This window comes from Clarias gariepinus, chromosome 17 (assembly GCF_024256425.1).
Source record: "Clarias gariepinus isolate MV-2021 ecotype Netherlands chromosome 17, CGAR_prim_01v2, whole genome shotgun sequence".
Lineage (NCBI taxonomy): Eukaryota > Metazoa > Chordata > Actinopteri > Siluriformes > Clariidae > Clarias > Clarias gariepinus.
Window position 1 is genome coordinate 25707673 of NC_071116.1, and position 16279 is coordinate 25723951.

The 16279-nt window shown below is 36.4% G+C and overlaps 2 protein-coding genes across 3 annotated transcripts in view; both read left to right on the forward strand.

The window, feature by feature from the left end:
• Positions 1 to 627: 627 nt before the first annotated feature.
• sub1a (SUB1 regulator of transcription a) lies at positions 628 to 6618 on the forward strand. Of its 2 annotated transcripts, none has more exons than XM_053515528.1 (5): positions 628 to 744; positions 1763 to 1832; positions 1939 to 2061; positions 3199 to 3307; positions 6291 to 6618. In XM_053515528.1, the coding sequence occupies exons 2-5, from the start codon at positions 1764 to 1766 to the stop codon at positions 6368 to 6370; spliced, it is 381 nt and encodes a 126-aa protein (XP_053371503.1). In that variant the 5' UTR covers positions 628 to 744; position 1763; the 3' UTR covers positions 6371 to 6618. The 2 variants fall into 2 exon arrangements, with proteins under 2 accessions (XP_053371503.1, XP_053371505.1); XM_053515530.1 differs by lacking the exon at positions 628 to 744 and adding an exon at positions 1429 to 1492.
• A 1666-nt stretch (positions 6619 to 8284) lies between these two features.
• pstpip2 (proline-serine-threonine phosphatase interacting protein 2) overlaps positions 8285 to 16279 on the forward strand; it is a 40506-nt gene continuing 32511 nt past the window's right edge. The window contains exons 1-2 of the mRNA XM_053515523.1: positions 8285 to 8703; positions 16126 to 16226. Coding sequence (XP_053371498.1) covers positions 8485 to 8703; positions 16126 to 16226 — 320 coding nt within the window. The 5' untranslated portion in view covers positions 8285 to 8484. The remainder of the gene's footprint in view (positions 8704 to 16125; positions 16227 to 16279) is intronic.

Genomic DNA, 16279 nt, shown 5'->3' on the forward strand with positions numbered 1-16279 from the left:
GGTTAGAGTAGGATTCTCTAATAACTCTCCCTCCTATTCTCACCTTCTCTATTGTTCACATAACGAGGCTTTTTAGAAAAGGAAGACTGAAATATGAGGAACTTACCAAATCACTTTTATGTATATAGTGATTTTAACAATGGTCATTGTTTGGAAATACAAAAACATTTGTATTAGTAAAATTGATTGCCAAGTGCTGTGAGGTAATGGGGTAACGTTGTTGTTCCTGTCACAGGGTCGCCACAGCAGACCATCCAATCTGCACAACAATTAGGTTTTGCCCTCGACACAACCCTCCCAATTTATCCAGGCCTAGGACAGGCACTGCATCCAGGGCCTGAGGTTTGGGCATTGTGTGGGACTCAAACCCGGGCCTTCCACATGGTGGGCGAAAAATCTACCACTGAGCCGCAATATGAACTGTTATTGCATTTCTTATATGCTGTGCTTATCTATTATGTTTATTTTTTATTTATGTATTTTGTTTCCAAGGAGAAGCAGGCACAGACTTGCCTCTCGCATCTCTACAGTATGTACAAAGGAAGGCTCGATCCCAAATGACCCCCTTCTGTGTGTAAAAGTGCACTACATAGGGAGCGGGGGAAATGGCTGTTACGTGCTGCGTAGTGCACTACTCTGTCTACCACGCCGCCATTTTGGATTCATTTCGTGGCTTCGCAGAAACGCCGCTGTTTTCACCGAGAGACATTCCGCTGTTTAACGCATCAGTTCTCTAGCTAGCAGGTGAGTATGAGCAGTGTACCAAGCACGGCTAAAAGACAACCGGTATCGTAACCGATGCATTGTTGGTTTGTGCAGATTTTCATTTCATCTTTAGACAATGCAAAGAATGTAGGCTTGACTTTGCTTTTGTAGTCCATTTCCGCGCACTACATATCGGAGAGAACAACGCGGGGGACGTTCAGCCAATCAAACCGCGCCGTCTAATCCGGGTATTTCTCAACAGTCCCTGGATGCAAAATTCAAAGCCCTGTAACTACCAGGAGTGCTAGTGCTCACGCGCAGCCCCCGCCTTTGCGAAGGAGTGATTTCGCGCATGCGCGCGTTCCCCCCCCGTCGCTATACACAATTAAAACGCATTTTTAATTTGATGTATATAAACGAATTGACATTATTCAATATGTGATCATGTTTAGAAGCGGAAGACATCACTAATAACACAGTACTTAAGTAAACAAAATGAGCTATCGTGCTAGCACATGCTAACGGAAACCAGGACGCGTACTGTATTTCTAAGGTCCTGTTTGGAATAGCGTAAAACATACAAAGTTTTTGTAATGTATAGATAATTATAATTTGTAAAAGAAATTGCAAAAATTCACTTAAACCTGTGAAATATATATATATATGTTTTTTAAAATTAATTTCCTGGTATGGGGTGATCAAGTGCGCATGCGCGCTTTCGCGCGTGGTTTCATTTTATTTCGAGAAGTGATAAAAAAAATTCTTCCTGGTTTCATCTGATAACTAAGTACAAGATTTTTTTTTAAACAGCATGTTGCAACAGAACATTTGTATTCTAGTATATATATATATATATATATATATATATATATAATAAGTGTTTATAAACATTTGTTATGCAAGTTCACATTTCGTGATTAGAACATCCAGATATTTAGATGCAGACAAACCTTTAGAGATCATTAATTCCACTGCTATTATCATGTTATTTATAAAATTGTCAGGTTTTAAACGCTCTTTAAAAATGTTTTTTTTTTCTATATCATTGTGTCACCAGGATGCCTAAATCAAAGGAAGTGATTTCTTCAACATCCAGCAGTGATTCAGACAGTGAGGCTGACACGAAGGTACAGAAATTTTGATGACTCTCCTTCCAGAAATTGGAAAACCAAAGATGAGAAGATTAAGCCTGCAAATGTGTAATGGTGTTAATGGTTTACTTTGCGTCGCCAGGCCAAAAGGAAGAAGCAAATGATAGAGAAGCCAGCAAAGAAACAGAAGAGTGGGGAGTCATCAAGGGCGTCTGGTGCATCGAAAAGCAGCGGCGGCGGCAATAAGAAAGATAACATGTTCCAGGTCAGAAGTTGTGACTGATAATATGATTTTGCACCTAATAGCCTGCAGTGTCATACAGAATTAAAATATAATTTCTTTAAAAAGGAGAAGACTGTGGTATTTATGATCTAATTTATATAAAAGTAACACAATACTAAATTTGATACATAGATTTATTATATTAGGGCTGTTTAAGTAAGTAGGTCAGGCCACTCAGTGTTGCATGGCAAATAAGTAGAATCATCACCTAGGAAAAATACTATTGACAAAAGTTTTTCATTTGGTATGTAGCTTGGTATCCTTAACCTTTAAATATGCGGCTTATACGAGCAGAGTTCAAGTCAAACCAGGACTTTTGATTGTGTGGAATAAAAGAACACAGTTATGAGAGTGGAAAGTCTCTTTATGTCTCCATATTATCCCCCGCTACAATAATGCACTTGTCCCAGCATTTGACTAATGCTTAGGGACCATCAAGGTAGAAAGTTATCACAGTATACCAGAGCTTCATGTCTCCCACAAAGTCCTTTAATCGTAATGGCCTGGAGCGAGGTCAGGACTGTATGGGGGGATGTGGCAGAAACTTCCAGCTGAGTTCTTGTAATGTTCTAGTGGTTTTGGTGAATGATTGTGTGTACAGTTTACACAGACAGATATCTCTTCATATTTTATTTTAAACGATTACAATAAATGTATAAAAACCTGGAAGTTATTTTGACATGATTTATACTTAGTTAATTTTTGTTGAAAGGAAAGAGCATTTTGTAATCAATTTCTTCATAAATGATGGCATATCAGTTTAGAGAAAAGTTTGAAAGAGTTTGCTGAAAGTCATACACACGTTGGAAACAAATTTTAACACTAAAATACGATAAAATTTCATACCGTTACATTCCTAAAAGCATTGTATGTGTCTCGTTTCATGTGTACGTGAAGCCCTTTTAGAAAGTTAAACACGATAAGCCGAATACAAACATATGTTTCACTGTGGTGCAGCATATAAGCAGTGAACTAACTTTCCTTATGTTACACTTTTATTATTAGGTTAGTAATTAGTTTTCTGAACGACAAAATAATATTTCCAATTTTTTTGTCTAAATTCTCTCATAAAAACGACTGACGTTTTTCTCTTCTGCTTTTGCGTCTGTGTTTCCTAAGATAGGGAAGATGAGGTACGTGAGTGTGCGCGAGTTCAAAGGGAAAGTCCTCATCGATATCCGCGAGTACTGGAATGACCAAGAAGGTGAAATGAAACCAGGAAAGAAAGGTAAGGAGCGCCTCGCCCTCTTCACCCAGAGTTAATGCTAATTAACCCAGATACTGGCACCTCCACTGGCACAGCAAAGACTGAAGTGTCGTAATCCGTAATAAATACGTGACTAAAACTCAGCAAATATTCAACTTTTTTTTTATAAAATAAAAAATAAATCAAGTAATCAAGAAAATAATCAAGTCTCTAAAAAGATGGTGCTTTTATGCACAAAATGTAAAACCCAGACACCTGCTTAGATTTATGAGTGATTTATGAGTGTTCAGGTTGTTCATTTGTGGGATTTTAATGCCGTTATCTTCGTAACCACGAGGTGAACCGATTAGACTCTGGAAATGCTTTAAACAGGATCAGGAAGCTTAATCAATTATATATTTTTTATTTTTACTAGCTTTCTCCCAAGAAGGACTTTGACTTTTTTGACTCATAGGAAATTACATTCTATAGGAAATTACACTAAGTTTTGAAATTGGTTTAGTTTTTAGAGGCCAAAAAAAGGAATATACAAAGAGCAGGACTTTTGCTTTTAACATGTGGTATTCTTTCAGTTTTTGTTATTTTATGCCCTTCTAAATCCTCCCAAAAATCTCCAAATAGTGACCAAAAACTATTGAGTCAAAAGTGAAATTCAATGTTTTAATGACATTCTTCATTTTTTTTTTTAAATAATCACAATAAAGAAAATTAAGAAAAACCCTTTATTCTGCAAAACTTGAATCTGGATCTTGCTGGATCTGACTGTGGTCTGGTTCTTTGCCCAACATATAAAATATAAAATATGTGCTTATATGGAAGCCTTGTCACTGTGTGTTTTTTGGGTTTTTGGATATGTCACTTAGAAAGTTCTGATTAATTTTCTAAAGGGTAAATTTGACCATTACTGGAATAAGGGAAGGACGTTGCAAAAATGTAGAACTCTCAAAATCAGCATAATGTTATTATTATTATTATTTGGAACAGGTGTGTCTGTGCTATATTTTATGTATATGTGACCCATTTAAAAAATATATTTTTTGCTCAATCATGTTTTTTGCTCAATCATCGTATTGCCTGTTTTGTGCTGAAAAACAGGATGTTGCTCTATACTGTACAATCCCGACCCCTATATATATATATAATAGCTAAATGTTTTTTTGTTTGTTCTTTTTTTCTAAAAATCCTCAGGTGGTTTTTAAATGCTACTGGCTCTCTATGAGTCAGTATGGAATACCCTGCATAAGCGCCACATGCACTAACCGAAGTCAGTGATGATTTATAGGAGAAATCTGGCCCATTTATGGCTGCACTTTTAGTTTAGCAGTCAAGACTTTAGCCCTAAGGAGAAAGGAGGACTGGATAGTTTTTAGGCCCCAAGCACTATGACATCAACACAATGACGACATGACTATGACATCATCACCATCGCTTTGATACTGCTGTTTTAATAGTGCAGTAGGCTTTTTTGGTGGTCTTAACATGTTCAAAAGACGCACAGGTTGTATGTTGCGCACATCTGGCGATGTCAGCTGCTGCAAGGAACGATGATCAGCCCAAGCACCTACGCCATCGCAGTCCGGTCGCACCAGAGATGCCTTAAACTTATACCATATTCAGTGACATCACCGTTCGTGGCTTTTTAGAGGTCTTAGCGTGTTCAATAGGGACACAGGTTGCTTGATAGGAAGACAGATTGTCTGGTGCTCCCGGGTGGCGTTGACACAGGTGCTTGGGCCCGTTCATCGTTGATCGCAACTATACTTTAAAATTTTTTTTTTCTTTCTCTCCTCTTTGGATTTTTATATTACATATCATGCTTGCATGATGTGTTGTGATTTGGCTCTGCTGTTGATGTTTTTTTGAGAAACCAATAAAAATCTTAATAAAAAACATGTAGGAAAAATCTACATTTAATGGCAGAGATAAGAGTTAAGTTAAAGTTCTTTGTACAAGTGAGTTGGTCAACTAGCGTCAACTAAACATTAAACTAAAAATTCATAAGCAGTGATTATTCAAAATATAGTGATTATTCAGTTATAATAATAACATTATTAAAACTTTAAGAAAAATGTGTTTACTTGAATACGAGATAGTGCTGCTCAGGCTTTAATGATATTAAAGTTAAGTCACTAAAGATTCACTAATCTCACAGCAGCTAAAAGCAGAACAGAAAATCCTCAGCATTAAAATGTGCATGTCCATTTGAATAAATAAATCAGATGAAAATCAGAATGACGTATGTTCCAGAGCCCTGTTGGTGTAAGCGCGGTATCTGTCACGACAAATGAAAATGTAGTTTCAAAATCAAGATAAGAACAGACATTTTACTGAACTGTGAAGTCTTTAGAGATTCCCACAGCTATTGTTTGTGTAACATTTAAAAGTAATGTACACAGTTTAAAGGACGTGTATTATTCACAATTTACTTTCTGAGAAAAAGAAAAAAAACCTTCTCCAGGAAGAGCCCCTCCCCCAGCGTGTTGCTTAGTTCTGCTGTTATTAGGAGGGGCGTGGCTCAGAAATAGCTCATTTACATAGACACTAAAAAACAGTGTGTATGGAAGAGTTGTGAAACAGAAGAAGTTTCAGATATAAAAATGCAACAACTGAGGGGTGTTTCAGCTGTAGCATTAACACACATACACACTTTGGGGGGGCTCTGAGACCTGTGTGAACTTGATAAAAAACAAGTTGTATGACAAATGTGAAGAAGCAAGAAAGTATGAGATCGTTACATATTATAAGGGTCTGGGTTTAAGATTTTAAAACAATCTATATTTTTATATATTTCGGATCATGGGGTCGTGATTTTATGTATTTATTTGTTTGGTTGTTTTTTTTTTATTCATGTCAACTGCCCCAACACTTGAAGTGTGAACTAGAATGCAGTTCAGAGCAGATTCACTCTTGTTTGTTTGTTTGTTTGTTTTTCACAATTTCACTTTGCGTATGAGAGAAAAACAGTGTCTGAATTCATCCTGATTGACTTCGCTCTTGTCCTCAGGGATTTCTCTGAACCCGGAGCAGTGGACTCAGCTGAAAGAGCAGATCGATGATATCGACGATGCCTTAAGGAGAATATAAAAGCTGTGTCGTGTTCACAAACCTGTCTGCTTCATTTCTCCGTCTGGATTCCACCTACGTTTTATAAATCAGATTAACAATCATGTAGTGTGAATTTTCTGATTAGGTTTTAGTGTAACGATTGTCGTATTTTTCTATTCCTTTGTGTTTTTATCCTACTGACAAAGCAACTGAAATGCTACGTATTGTCGTGGCTGGGTTTGGGTACAACCTTTCTTTTTTTACAATAAAGATGATGGGAAAAATAATTATGTTTTGGATTGATTTTTGAATAAACGGTTTGACAAGTTGTCCTTAGAAGGACAAATAAAATGGTGTATAAAAATTTCTGTGAGTAACTTAGTTGTATAGGGACATACCTGTAGCTTTGCACCATACTAATAAAAAGTGTTAGAGTTTAACCACAAGATGGCAGAAGTGTAGAGGGAAAGTCATTTTCACAAAGGGTGCGTCTCAAACTGAGACATTGTTCATTAGGTAAAATGACTGGACTTTGCTAGAATTATCTAAAGAATAAAACAGCTGGTAATGTATTCTGCACTACACTTTTCAGTATTTCTGTTTTAATGCACCAGTTACTTGAAGTAGTAAATACATAAACTCTCACTGCATGCAGATCCAATACCAGCAGTACTGCCCACTTTGTAGGCCAGCATACAGTCCACGTGTTAAAGGTTTACAGTAAGCCAGTTTTACAACTTAAATACACTACATTTAGTAATTTACTACTCTCCAGCTGGCATCACAGCAACAGTTATATGAGATGACAGTGCAGTTTAAGACACACCGGGATGTAAAGGATGGTGTCTTACTGATCACAATTGTTCTAACTAATTACAATTCACTGACAATCACTATTTTTCCCAATCACTAATCACCACTGTGTCCAACAGCCAATCACTAATCACCACTGTTCCCAATAACCAATCATTAATCACCATTGGTCGAAACAACCAAATCACTAATCACCATTTTTCCCAACAACCAATTACTAATCATCACTGTTCCCAATAACCAATCACCAATCACCATTGTTCTCACCAACCAATCACTAATCACCATTTTTTCAACTAACTATTACTAATCACCATTGTTCCTAACAACTAATCACTAATCACCATTGTTCCCAATGACCAATCACTAATTACCACTATTCCCAACAAACAATTATACTAATCACAATTGTTCCCAACAACCAAAGAACTAATCACCATTGTTCCCAATAAACAATAACTAATAACCACTATTCCCAACAACCAATCACTAATCACCATTTTTCCCAACAACCAATCACTAATCACCATTTTTTTCAACTATCACTAATCACTATTGTTCCCAACAACTAATCACTAATCACCATTGTTCCCAATGACCAATCACTAATCACCATTGTTCCCAACAACCAAATCACTAATCACAATTGTTCCCAACAACCAAATCACTAATCACCATTGTTCTCAACAACCAAATCACTAATCACCATTGTTCCCAACAACCAAATCACTAATCATTTTTTTCTACCACCAATAACTAATTACGACCGTTCCCAACAACTACTTCCCACATAATTCACCATGAGCAATGACTGATCCCTGTTGTTTGACTAAACATTGCACTTCTTCCTTGTTTTGACATTTTATACTCTCTTGTCTTCTGTCTATATTTAAGTATTAAAAGCTAGTTTTTTTATATAAATATATATATATATATATATCTGTGCTCTCAGTCGAGCTTCTGTAAATCCCGCTAATGCAAATAATCGTAACCAACCCATGATGTGCAAATTAGTCTTTGATGTTATCTGGCGAGCCACAGGGATTTTTTTTTTTTAAGAACTATTTTGACCTTGAAAATAATTTGGTTAGATATATGCAAACACAGTTTCACATGTTAGCGGTACAGTAATTTAGCACTGTTCTCCACCAAAGCCGCAATGTCGTAAATGACAGAATGGGAAGAAAAAACAACAGAAGGGAAGTGCTGCGCTTGAGGAAGCCACGACGATTTTAATATTTCATAACACAGGAATTTATGATGTTTAGTAATGTCGGGAAACGAGTCGCTCATGTTATATGCCTTTACGGAGGCTGTAAAGCAATCCAACGCACGTGCTCATGGTGATGCGCGTACGCATGCGCGCGCGCCGTACGAGCGCGCGCGTTCAGAAGTTTAGTGCCCTCCCGGAAGTAGGAACTCGCTGGTTTGAGACGCGTCCCGGGGCTTCCTCTGCGCTGCGCTGCTGCTGCTTAATAACAAACAGTGTGAAAGTCATCAGCAGTTTTACTCCAAACGCCATCACCATGAGAGAGCTACACTTCAAGGACAACTTCTGGGTAGGAACTGCTTAATATGATTATTTTTATTATTACTATAATATATGTATATTTGAATGTTTTTAGTATTTTATTTTATACCATAAAGGTTATGCAAAACATTTCTCCTGACAGTAACTTAGTGAAACTTTTTCATTTGCACTGAATGTAACACAGTAGCATTAAAGTTGTATATTTACATAACGTTTGTTTAACAACTTCCTTTATTTACATTTCAACTGTCATAATGAAATTCCCAAACAAGTTTGTGGCATTTTTAATTTTTTTTTAATTTTTTTTTTCAATTTTTTTTTCTTTGTTCTTAACTGGAAATGTTGCCACGTCCTCTTTCTGGGACATAATCAAATGTTATAAATTAATCACAAGAAGTCAAACTTTATTCAGGCTTCAGTCTGCATTTGGATCCTAATCTGTTAAGGAGCTTCATTTTATTATTATAATAATAATAATAATACTTATTATTATTATTATTATTAATCCCCATTCCATACAAAGGACTCTACATTGTATCCCAGATAGACTTTTTTTTCTTCCTCCCAGCACCTTCCTAATGCCTGTGGCAGTGCGCGTGTGTGTGTGTGTGTGTGTGTGTGTGTGGTTGGAGGCTATGATTATATCTGGGTGGAGAAATCACTTATCTGGACTTGCCTGAACCTTTTCCTGGATAATGATGGAAGGTATATTCATCTTCCACTGAGACCTGCTTATCCACTTTTTTAGTTTTATTTTTTTTATTATTTTGTAAAACTTTATATTAAAATTTGTGCATTTCACATAGTTCCGCCATAAATTTTTAGATTATACTGTCATCCATATTTTGATGTCATAGATATAATATTATTTCTGACTCGGCTTCTTTAAGTGTTTTGATGCTTTGACACGTTTCTCGACTTCCCCTCTTCACTTCCCCTGGGGTAAATGTGATTTTAACGGCATTTGTGACATCCTGTCACTTTAGCAGTTTAAGTGAATTTTGTCGAGCCGACACCTCTTTAGGCTTGACCTTAAGGTGCTGAAGTTCACCCTTTATTCAAACAAAAGAAAAAAAAAAAAGAAGAAGAAGCTTGAGGAGAATACTTGTGAATGGGTTTTCAGTCATTTCATTTATTCAACACTGCACGTAAAGGCAAGCATTCATACACCTAGTTCAATTCATGGGTCTTTTCAGAGCTTGGAGGAAACCGGAGAACCCGAAGGAGAACACGTGAAACCCTGAACAGATGGTAACCGGAGCTCAGTGTCGACCTGAAATTTAACTTGGGTTTGACTACCACCAGCTACTGACTGCTGAAGTGAATTAACATCACACTTATATTAACAAATCATTAGGGGACTGCAAGTAAAACTAACTGAAGGCAATAATAGAATAATAAATGTCGTGCATTAGAAGGAGCCAGATGTGACATATAGTCTGCGTCAATACCCATGTCTTAACCGAGAAGACATTTTTTTAATATAGACTTAGGGCTGAAAATTTTTGGCTCAGTGGTTAGCGCAGTCGCCTCACACCTCCAGGGTTGGGTGTCCTAATTTTGCCTCTAGTCTGGCTGTGTCTGTGTGAGTTTGCATGATCTCACGGCGCTGGTCAGGTTTACTTCAGGTATTACAGTTTCCAACACAGTCCAAAAACATGTGTTTGAGGTTCCCAATTTGCTCGTAATATGTGTGTGTGTGCCTCGCTATGGTTTGGCACCGCATCCAGGGTGTCCCCTGCCTTGTGCCTGATTCCTCCAGGTTATCATCCGTCTTCTCTTCGACCCTGTACCATGAATGAACTGGACCATAAATGAAATTATCGCAGAAATAATAACCGACTTTTTAAGTAAGGAATAAAACGTGATGCAGTCTAGTATTACAACGACAATGCACCAAAGTTTATTTATATTGATTTGATATATATATATATTATTTTAAGTAAAAATTCAGGTTTTCGATGGTACTGGGAAACCACAAAGCAAACACTGGACAACAACGCCTTCCACACATGCTCATAACCACAAAAATTTCGTCGTATCGAACTTCACTATTCACTATTGTTGTTTCTTCAATGCAATGCATTGTAGTTGTTTTTGTTTTTTCAATTATCCGCTTATTATTAGTTTGGCTGACTGCATGAAGTGCTCGTGTAGGCTGTTACTATAAAAACCGTAATATGTACGTTCCACATATTAGAAGGGGGAGAAGGGTGTGGTTATATACACATTGTGGCCAGCACTATTGTCAAAGCCGTTGTTATGGAAATATAATCAACACTTTTTATTGAGAAATCTAGAGTAATAAGTGATTAGGAGAGGAGCTTGGCTTATTTATTCTGAAAACGTTTAAGAAACCCGTTCTGGGTGAGGATTGTACACACATTGTGAGGGATTTTGAAAAAATGTAATGTAATATAAAAATGTAATTAAATATATAATATACCATATATATAGTCATATGGTATATATATATATATTAGCGACCATAAAAAGTTTCAAACTAATATGACACTTATAACTTATATATAGTGGAACTCATATTTTCTAGATTCATTAAAAGTAAAAATAAATATTTTAAACTTTTCATGGGTTAATTTCAATGATTATGTCATCTGGACTTAGCAGTCCTCTTCATGATTGTGGTTTTGTGGAACTGGACCGATGGTTATACTTTATGAATAGTAATTTACTTGAGATGAAATATTGTAATATTTTGAGATACTGAATTTTGATGAGCTGGAAAAACAAAATAAGTCTTGAAATATTTCACTTTACATGTAACAAATTTACAACATGTAAAAGTTTCACCTTTATTAAATTAAATTATGGAAAAAAGATGTTTATTGAGATACAAGGTGTGTGTGTGTATGTGTGTGTGTGTGTGTGTGTGTGTGTCTGCAAGTGTCATGTCGAAATTATTCTGTACAAAAACTCTTTCCAAAGTTAATTATAGTATTAATAAATAAATAACATTACGGAACAAAATATTTGCATGACTTTTAATAAAGCGACACTGTATATGACAGATCGGTTTTCAAATGGAAAAAAAAATAATGCAGGTTCTAATTTTTTGCATAAAAATATAAAGGAGCAAGTGTGACAAAGTAAAAGTAGTAGGGTATGCACGCATACTCTGCAAAAAAAGAAACATCCTCTGCCTTTCAACTGTTTTTACTTTCAGTAAACTTAATGTGTAAATATTTCTATGAACACTAAAAGAGTCAACAACATAAGACATAAACTAAAAATGTTTCCCAATGTATCCCTGAATAAAGGGAGGCTCAAAATCGAAAGTACCAGTCAGTATCTGGTGTGGCCACCAGCTGCTTGAAGTACTGCAGTGCATCTCCTCCTCATGGACTGCCTATTGCGGACAGTCTGAGCACTGATGGAGGGATTGTGTGTTCCTGGTGTGACTCGGGCAGTTGTTGTGGCCATCCTGTACCTGTCACACAGGTGTGATATTCGGATGTACCGATCCTGTGCAGGTGTTGTTACACGTGGTCTTCCACTGCGAGGATGATCAGCCGTCCTTCCTGTCTCCCTGTAGCGCCGTCTTAGCCGTCTCACGGTGCGGACATGGCAATTTATTGCCCTAGCCACATCAGCAGTCCTCATGCCTCCCTGCAGCATGCCTAATGCACGTTCACGCAGATGAGCAGGGACGCTGGGCATCTTTCTTTGGGTGTTTTTCACAGTCGGTAGACAAGTCTCTTTAGTGTCCTGTGTTTTTAGAACTGTGACCCTAAATGCCTACTTTCTGTAAGCTGTTAAGGTCTTAATGACCATTCCTCAGGTGCATGTTAATTAATTGATTATGGTTAATTGAACATGCATGGAAAACATTGTTTAAACCCTTTACAATGAAGATCTGTAAAGTTATTTGGATTTTTACAACATTATTGTTGAAATACACAGTCCTGAAAAAGGGACGTTTCTTTTTTTGCTAATTGTGTATATATATATATATATATATATATATACTGATAGATCTCAATTACTTTTGTTCTCATTTGTTCCTGAATTTTTTTCCTTTGGATCTTGGCATGATGTCTAGCTTTTGAGGTGCTTTTGGTTTACTTCTCTGTGTCAGGTAGCTCCTATTTAAGTGATTCCCTGATTGAAACAGGTGTGGCAGTAATCAGGCCTGGGGGTGACTACAGAAATTGAACTCAGGTGTGATAAACCACAGTTAAGTTATTTTTTAACAAGGGGGGCAATCACTTTTTCACCCAGGGCCATGTAGATCTGGAGGTTTTTTTTTAATGTAAACCTTCATTTAAAAACTGCATTTTGTGTTCAATTCTGTTATCTTTGACTAATAGTTAACGGTTTTTAATGAGCAGAAACATTTAAGTGTGACAAACATGCAAAAGAATAAGAAATCAGGAAGGGGCAAATAGTTTTTCACACATATATATATATGCTGAACTTTGGCATATACCTTGGGTGTAGATGATTCTGTCACCAGTTTACTGCTGTATAATTAGTGATCAGTGTTGTTCTTTTTAGACAGGAAACCCCCGTGCTATACGTAGTTACAGTATGTGTGTAAACATTTCCTTATTATACTGGTTGGGTTTTAAAGAACCTTTAAATGAACTCGTTTTATTCCATGATGAAATTCTAAAATTCCGATGGAAGTGGTCTTTTCCCAGATGGTCCCACCCCCTTCCTTGGGACAACAGGGTTTACTAACGTAACTCATATGATCTTCACCCTCACGTGTCTCAAGACAGATGATTTTCGAGCTGTGTGTTAGATTGCGTTCTCTACCTCCATCATCATCATCATCATCATCATCATCGTTAAACACTAGGTTCTCGGAAACCGTATTGCATGAATGCTTTTCTTTGCTCCAGTACAGTTGTAGAGACCAGTAGGCTCTGTGCCAACAGACCACATGGTGGTTTTTCCTCCAAGTTGTGGCTCGACTCTTGGTAAAAATAAAAGCTTTGATGATGAGCTGAGGAGCTCTCAGTAACTAGAGCCCTGCATGAGATGCTGAACCTTGTGCCTGCTTAATGTGGCATATCTGCAAAGGTATTTGCATTTCTTTCCATTCCGGTCTGTGCAGTCCGCAGTGCAAAGAGGTGGCATGCAAAAGGCTGCAGATAATTATAGAGACACTAGCCTTCTGTAACTCCTGCCTCTGATGTGCGGCATCCATACAGCCGTAAAAAACACACAAAGAGATGCACTTTCTTAGTTTCTTACTTTTCTTCTGTTTTTCTTTCTTTTTCCTTCCTTTCTTTCTCTTTCGTTTTCACTCATGTGAGCACTCAGCTCTTTTTGAGCTTCCCTGCTTTTGTTCTGTCCCTTTTTTATGTTTTTGCTCTCATACACATTCTTTCCTTCCTTTTTGATTTTTCTTTCTGTTTTTAATTCTTTTTTTTATTTGTCCTGTCTTTCTTTTTTTATTTCTTTTACACCCAAGCGCTTTCTGTCCTTCCTTTGCACTTACAATATTATTCTTTCTTTCTTTCTTTCTTTCTTTTTTTTTCTTTCTTTCTTTTTGTGTTCTTTTTCTTTTGAATTCATTTACTTTCTTTTTTATCTTTTTTGTTCTTTTATTCTCCTTCATACTTTCTCTTTCTTTTTTCATTTCTTTCTTTCAGTCTTTCTTTCACACTCGTTCTCTCTGCACTTTCTTTGTTGTGCAATCACCTTCCTTCCTATTTCTTTTCAGTAACGTACTTTCAGTAGCTGCTGTCTCTGATGTGCTGCGTTCATACAGCCTTAAATTAAATGTAAAGATACGCTCTTTCTTTCTTTGTGTCTTTTTTTATGCATATACATTCTTTTTTTTTGATCTTCCTTTCTATTATTCTGTCACTTTCACTTTTTTTCCTGATCTTTCTTTCCTTCTTTCTTATTTTGCACTCATAAACTTTCTGTACTTCCTTTGCACTTATATTCTTTCTTTCTTTTTTCTTTCTTTCTTTTTTTCTTTCTTTTTCACCCATGTATATTCTTTCTTTTTAATTTTTTTTTCTTTTTCTTCCATTTTCACTTAAGTACAGCAACGAGAGTGTAGAAAGGAGGTGAACAGGCAGGTACAGACAGTTTGGAATGGGTGGAGAAAAGTGTCAGGTGTGTTGTGCGATAAAAGAGTATCAGCGAGAATGAAAGGAAAGGTGTACAGGACAGTGGTGAGACCAGCGATGCTCTACGGCTTAGAGACAGCGGCACTGAAGAAAAGACAGGAGGCGGAGCTGGAGGTAGCAGAGCTGAAGATGTTGAGGTTCTCTTTGGCAGTGACCGAAAGACAAAGAAGAACAGTCTTTATTTTTGAGCCTCCCTTCTTTTGTTCTGTCTCTTTTCTTTTTTGCTCTCATGCACATTCTTTCCTTCCTTTTTTCTTTTTCTTTTTGTCTTTCATTCCTTATTTCATTTATTCTGTCTTTGTTTTTTATTCTTTCTTTTACACTCAAGCACTTTCTGTCCTTCCTTTGCACTTATATTCTTTCTTTCTTTCTTTCTTTCTTCATTCTCTTTCTTTTAAACTCATTTACTTTCTTGATCTTTTTTGTTCTTTTTTCCCCTTTTTCTTTTTATCATTTCTTTCTTTTATTCTTTCTTTCACACATATTTTCTACCTTTCAAACTCATTCTCTCTGCACTTTCTTTGGTGTCCAATTACCTTCCTTCTTATCTTTTAGTAACTTACCATCAGCAGCTGCTGTCTCTGATGTGCTGTGTCCAAACAGCCTTAAATTAAATGTAAAGATACGCTCTTTCTTTCTTTTGTCTCTTTGTTTCTTTTTTCTTTTTTTATGCATATACATTCTTTCTTTTTCTTCCTTTCTTTTATTCTGTCTTTTTCACTTATGCACATTCTTTCTTTTTTGATCTTTCTTTCCTTCTTTCTTATTTTGCACGTATGTACTTTCTGTCCTTCTTTTGCACTTATGTATATTCTTTCTTTCATTCTTGTTTCTTTTTCACCCATGTATATTTTTTCTTTTTAATTTCTTTTTAATTCTGTCTTTTTTCTTCTTTCTCTTTTGCACTCATGCACATTCTTTCCTTCTTTTCGATCTTTCTTAATGTCTTTTTTCCTTTCTTTTGTCTGTTCGTTCTTTTTTTTAATCTTTCTTTCTTTTACACTCAACCACTTATGTCTATCCTTTGCACTTTCTTTGCATATTCTTTCTTTCTTTCGCACTCATGCACATTCTTTTCTTTCTTTTAATCTTTCTATTTATCTTACTTCCTTAATTTTTTTTTTTCACCTTTCAGGCACTTTTTTTCTTCACTTGTTTTCGTGTGAACACATGAACCTTCCTTCCTTTTTTTTTTTCCTTTTATTGTTTTTATTTCATTCTGTTACTTTTAAATCATTGACTGATTGCATAAATGAGCACGTGTCATGACGTTGATTCAAAAAGTAGGATTACACACTGTGTGAGAAGACTCTAACGTCTCTGTTTTTTCCCTTTAACAGAACGGTGAGCTGACCAGCACAGCGGGCTACGACGCCATCCTCCAGCACCTCAATGATGGCAAGAGGACGTGCAAAGAGATCGAAGACTTCATGAAAGCCAGGTGAGGAAAAAAAAGAAGCATTTAGACACTCGATGTGTTTACAGTATATGGAG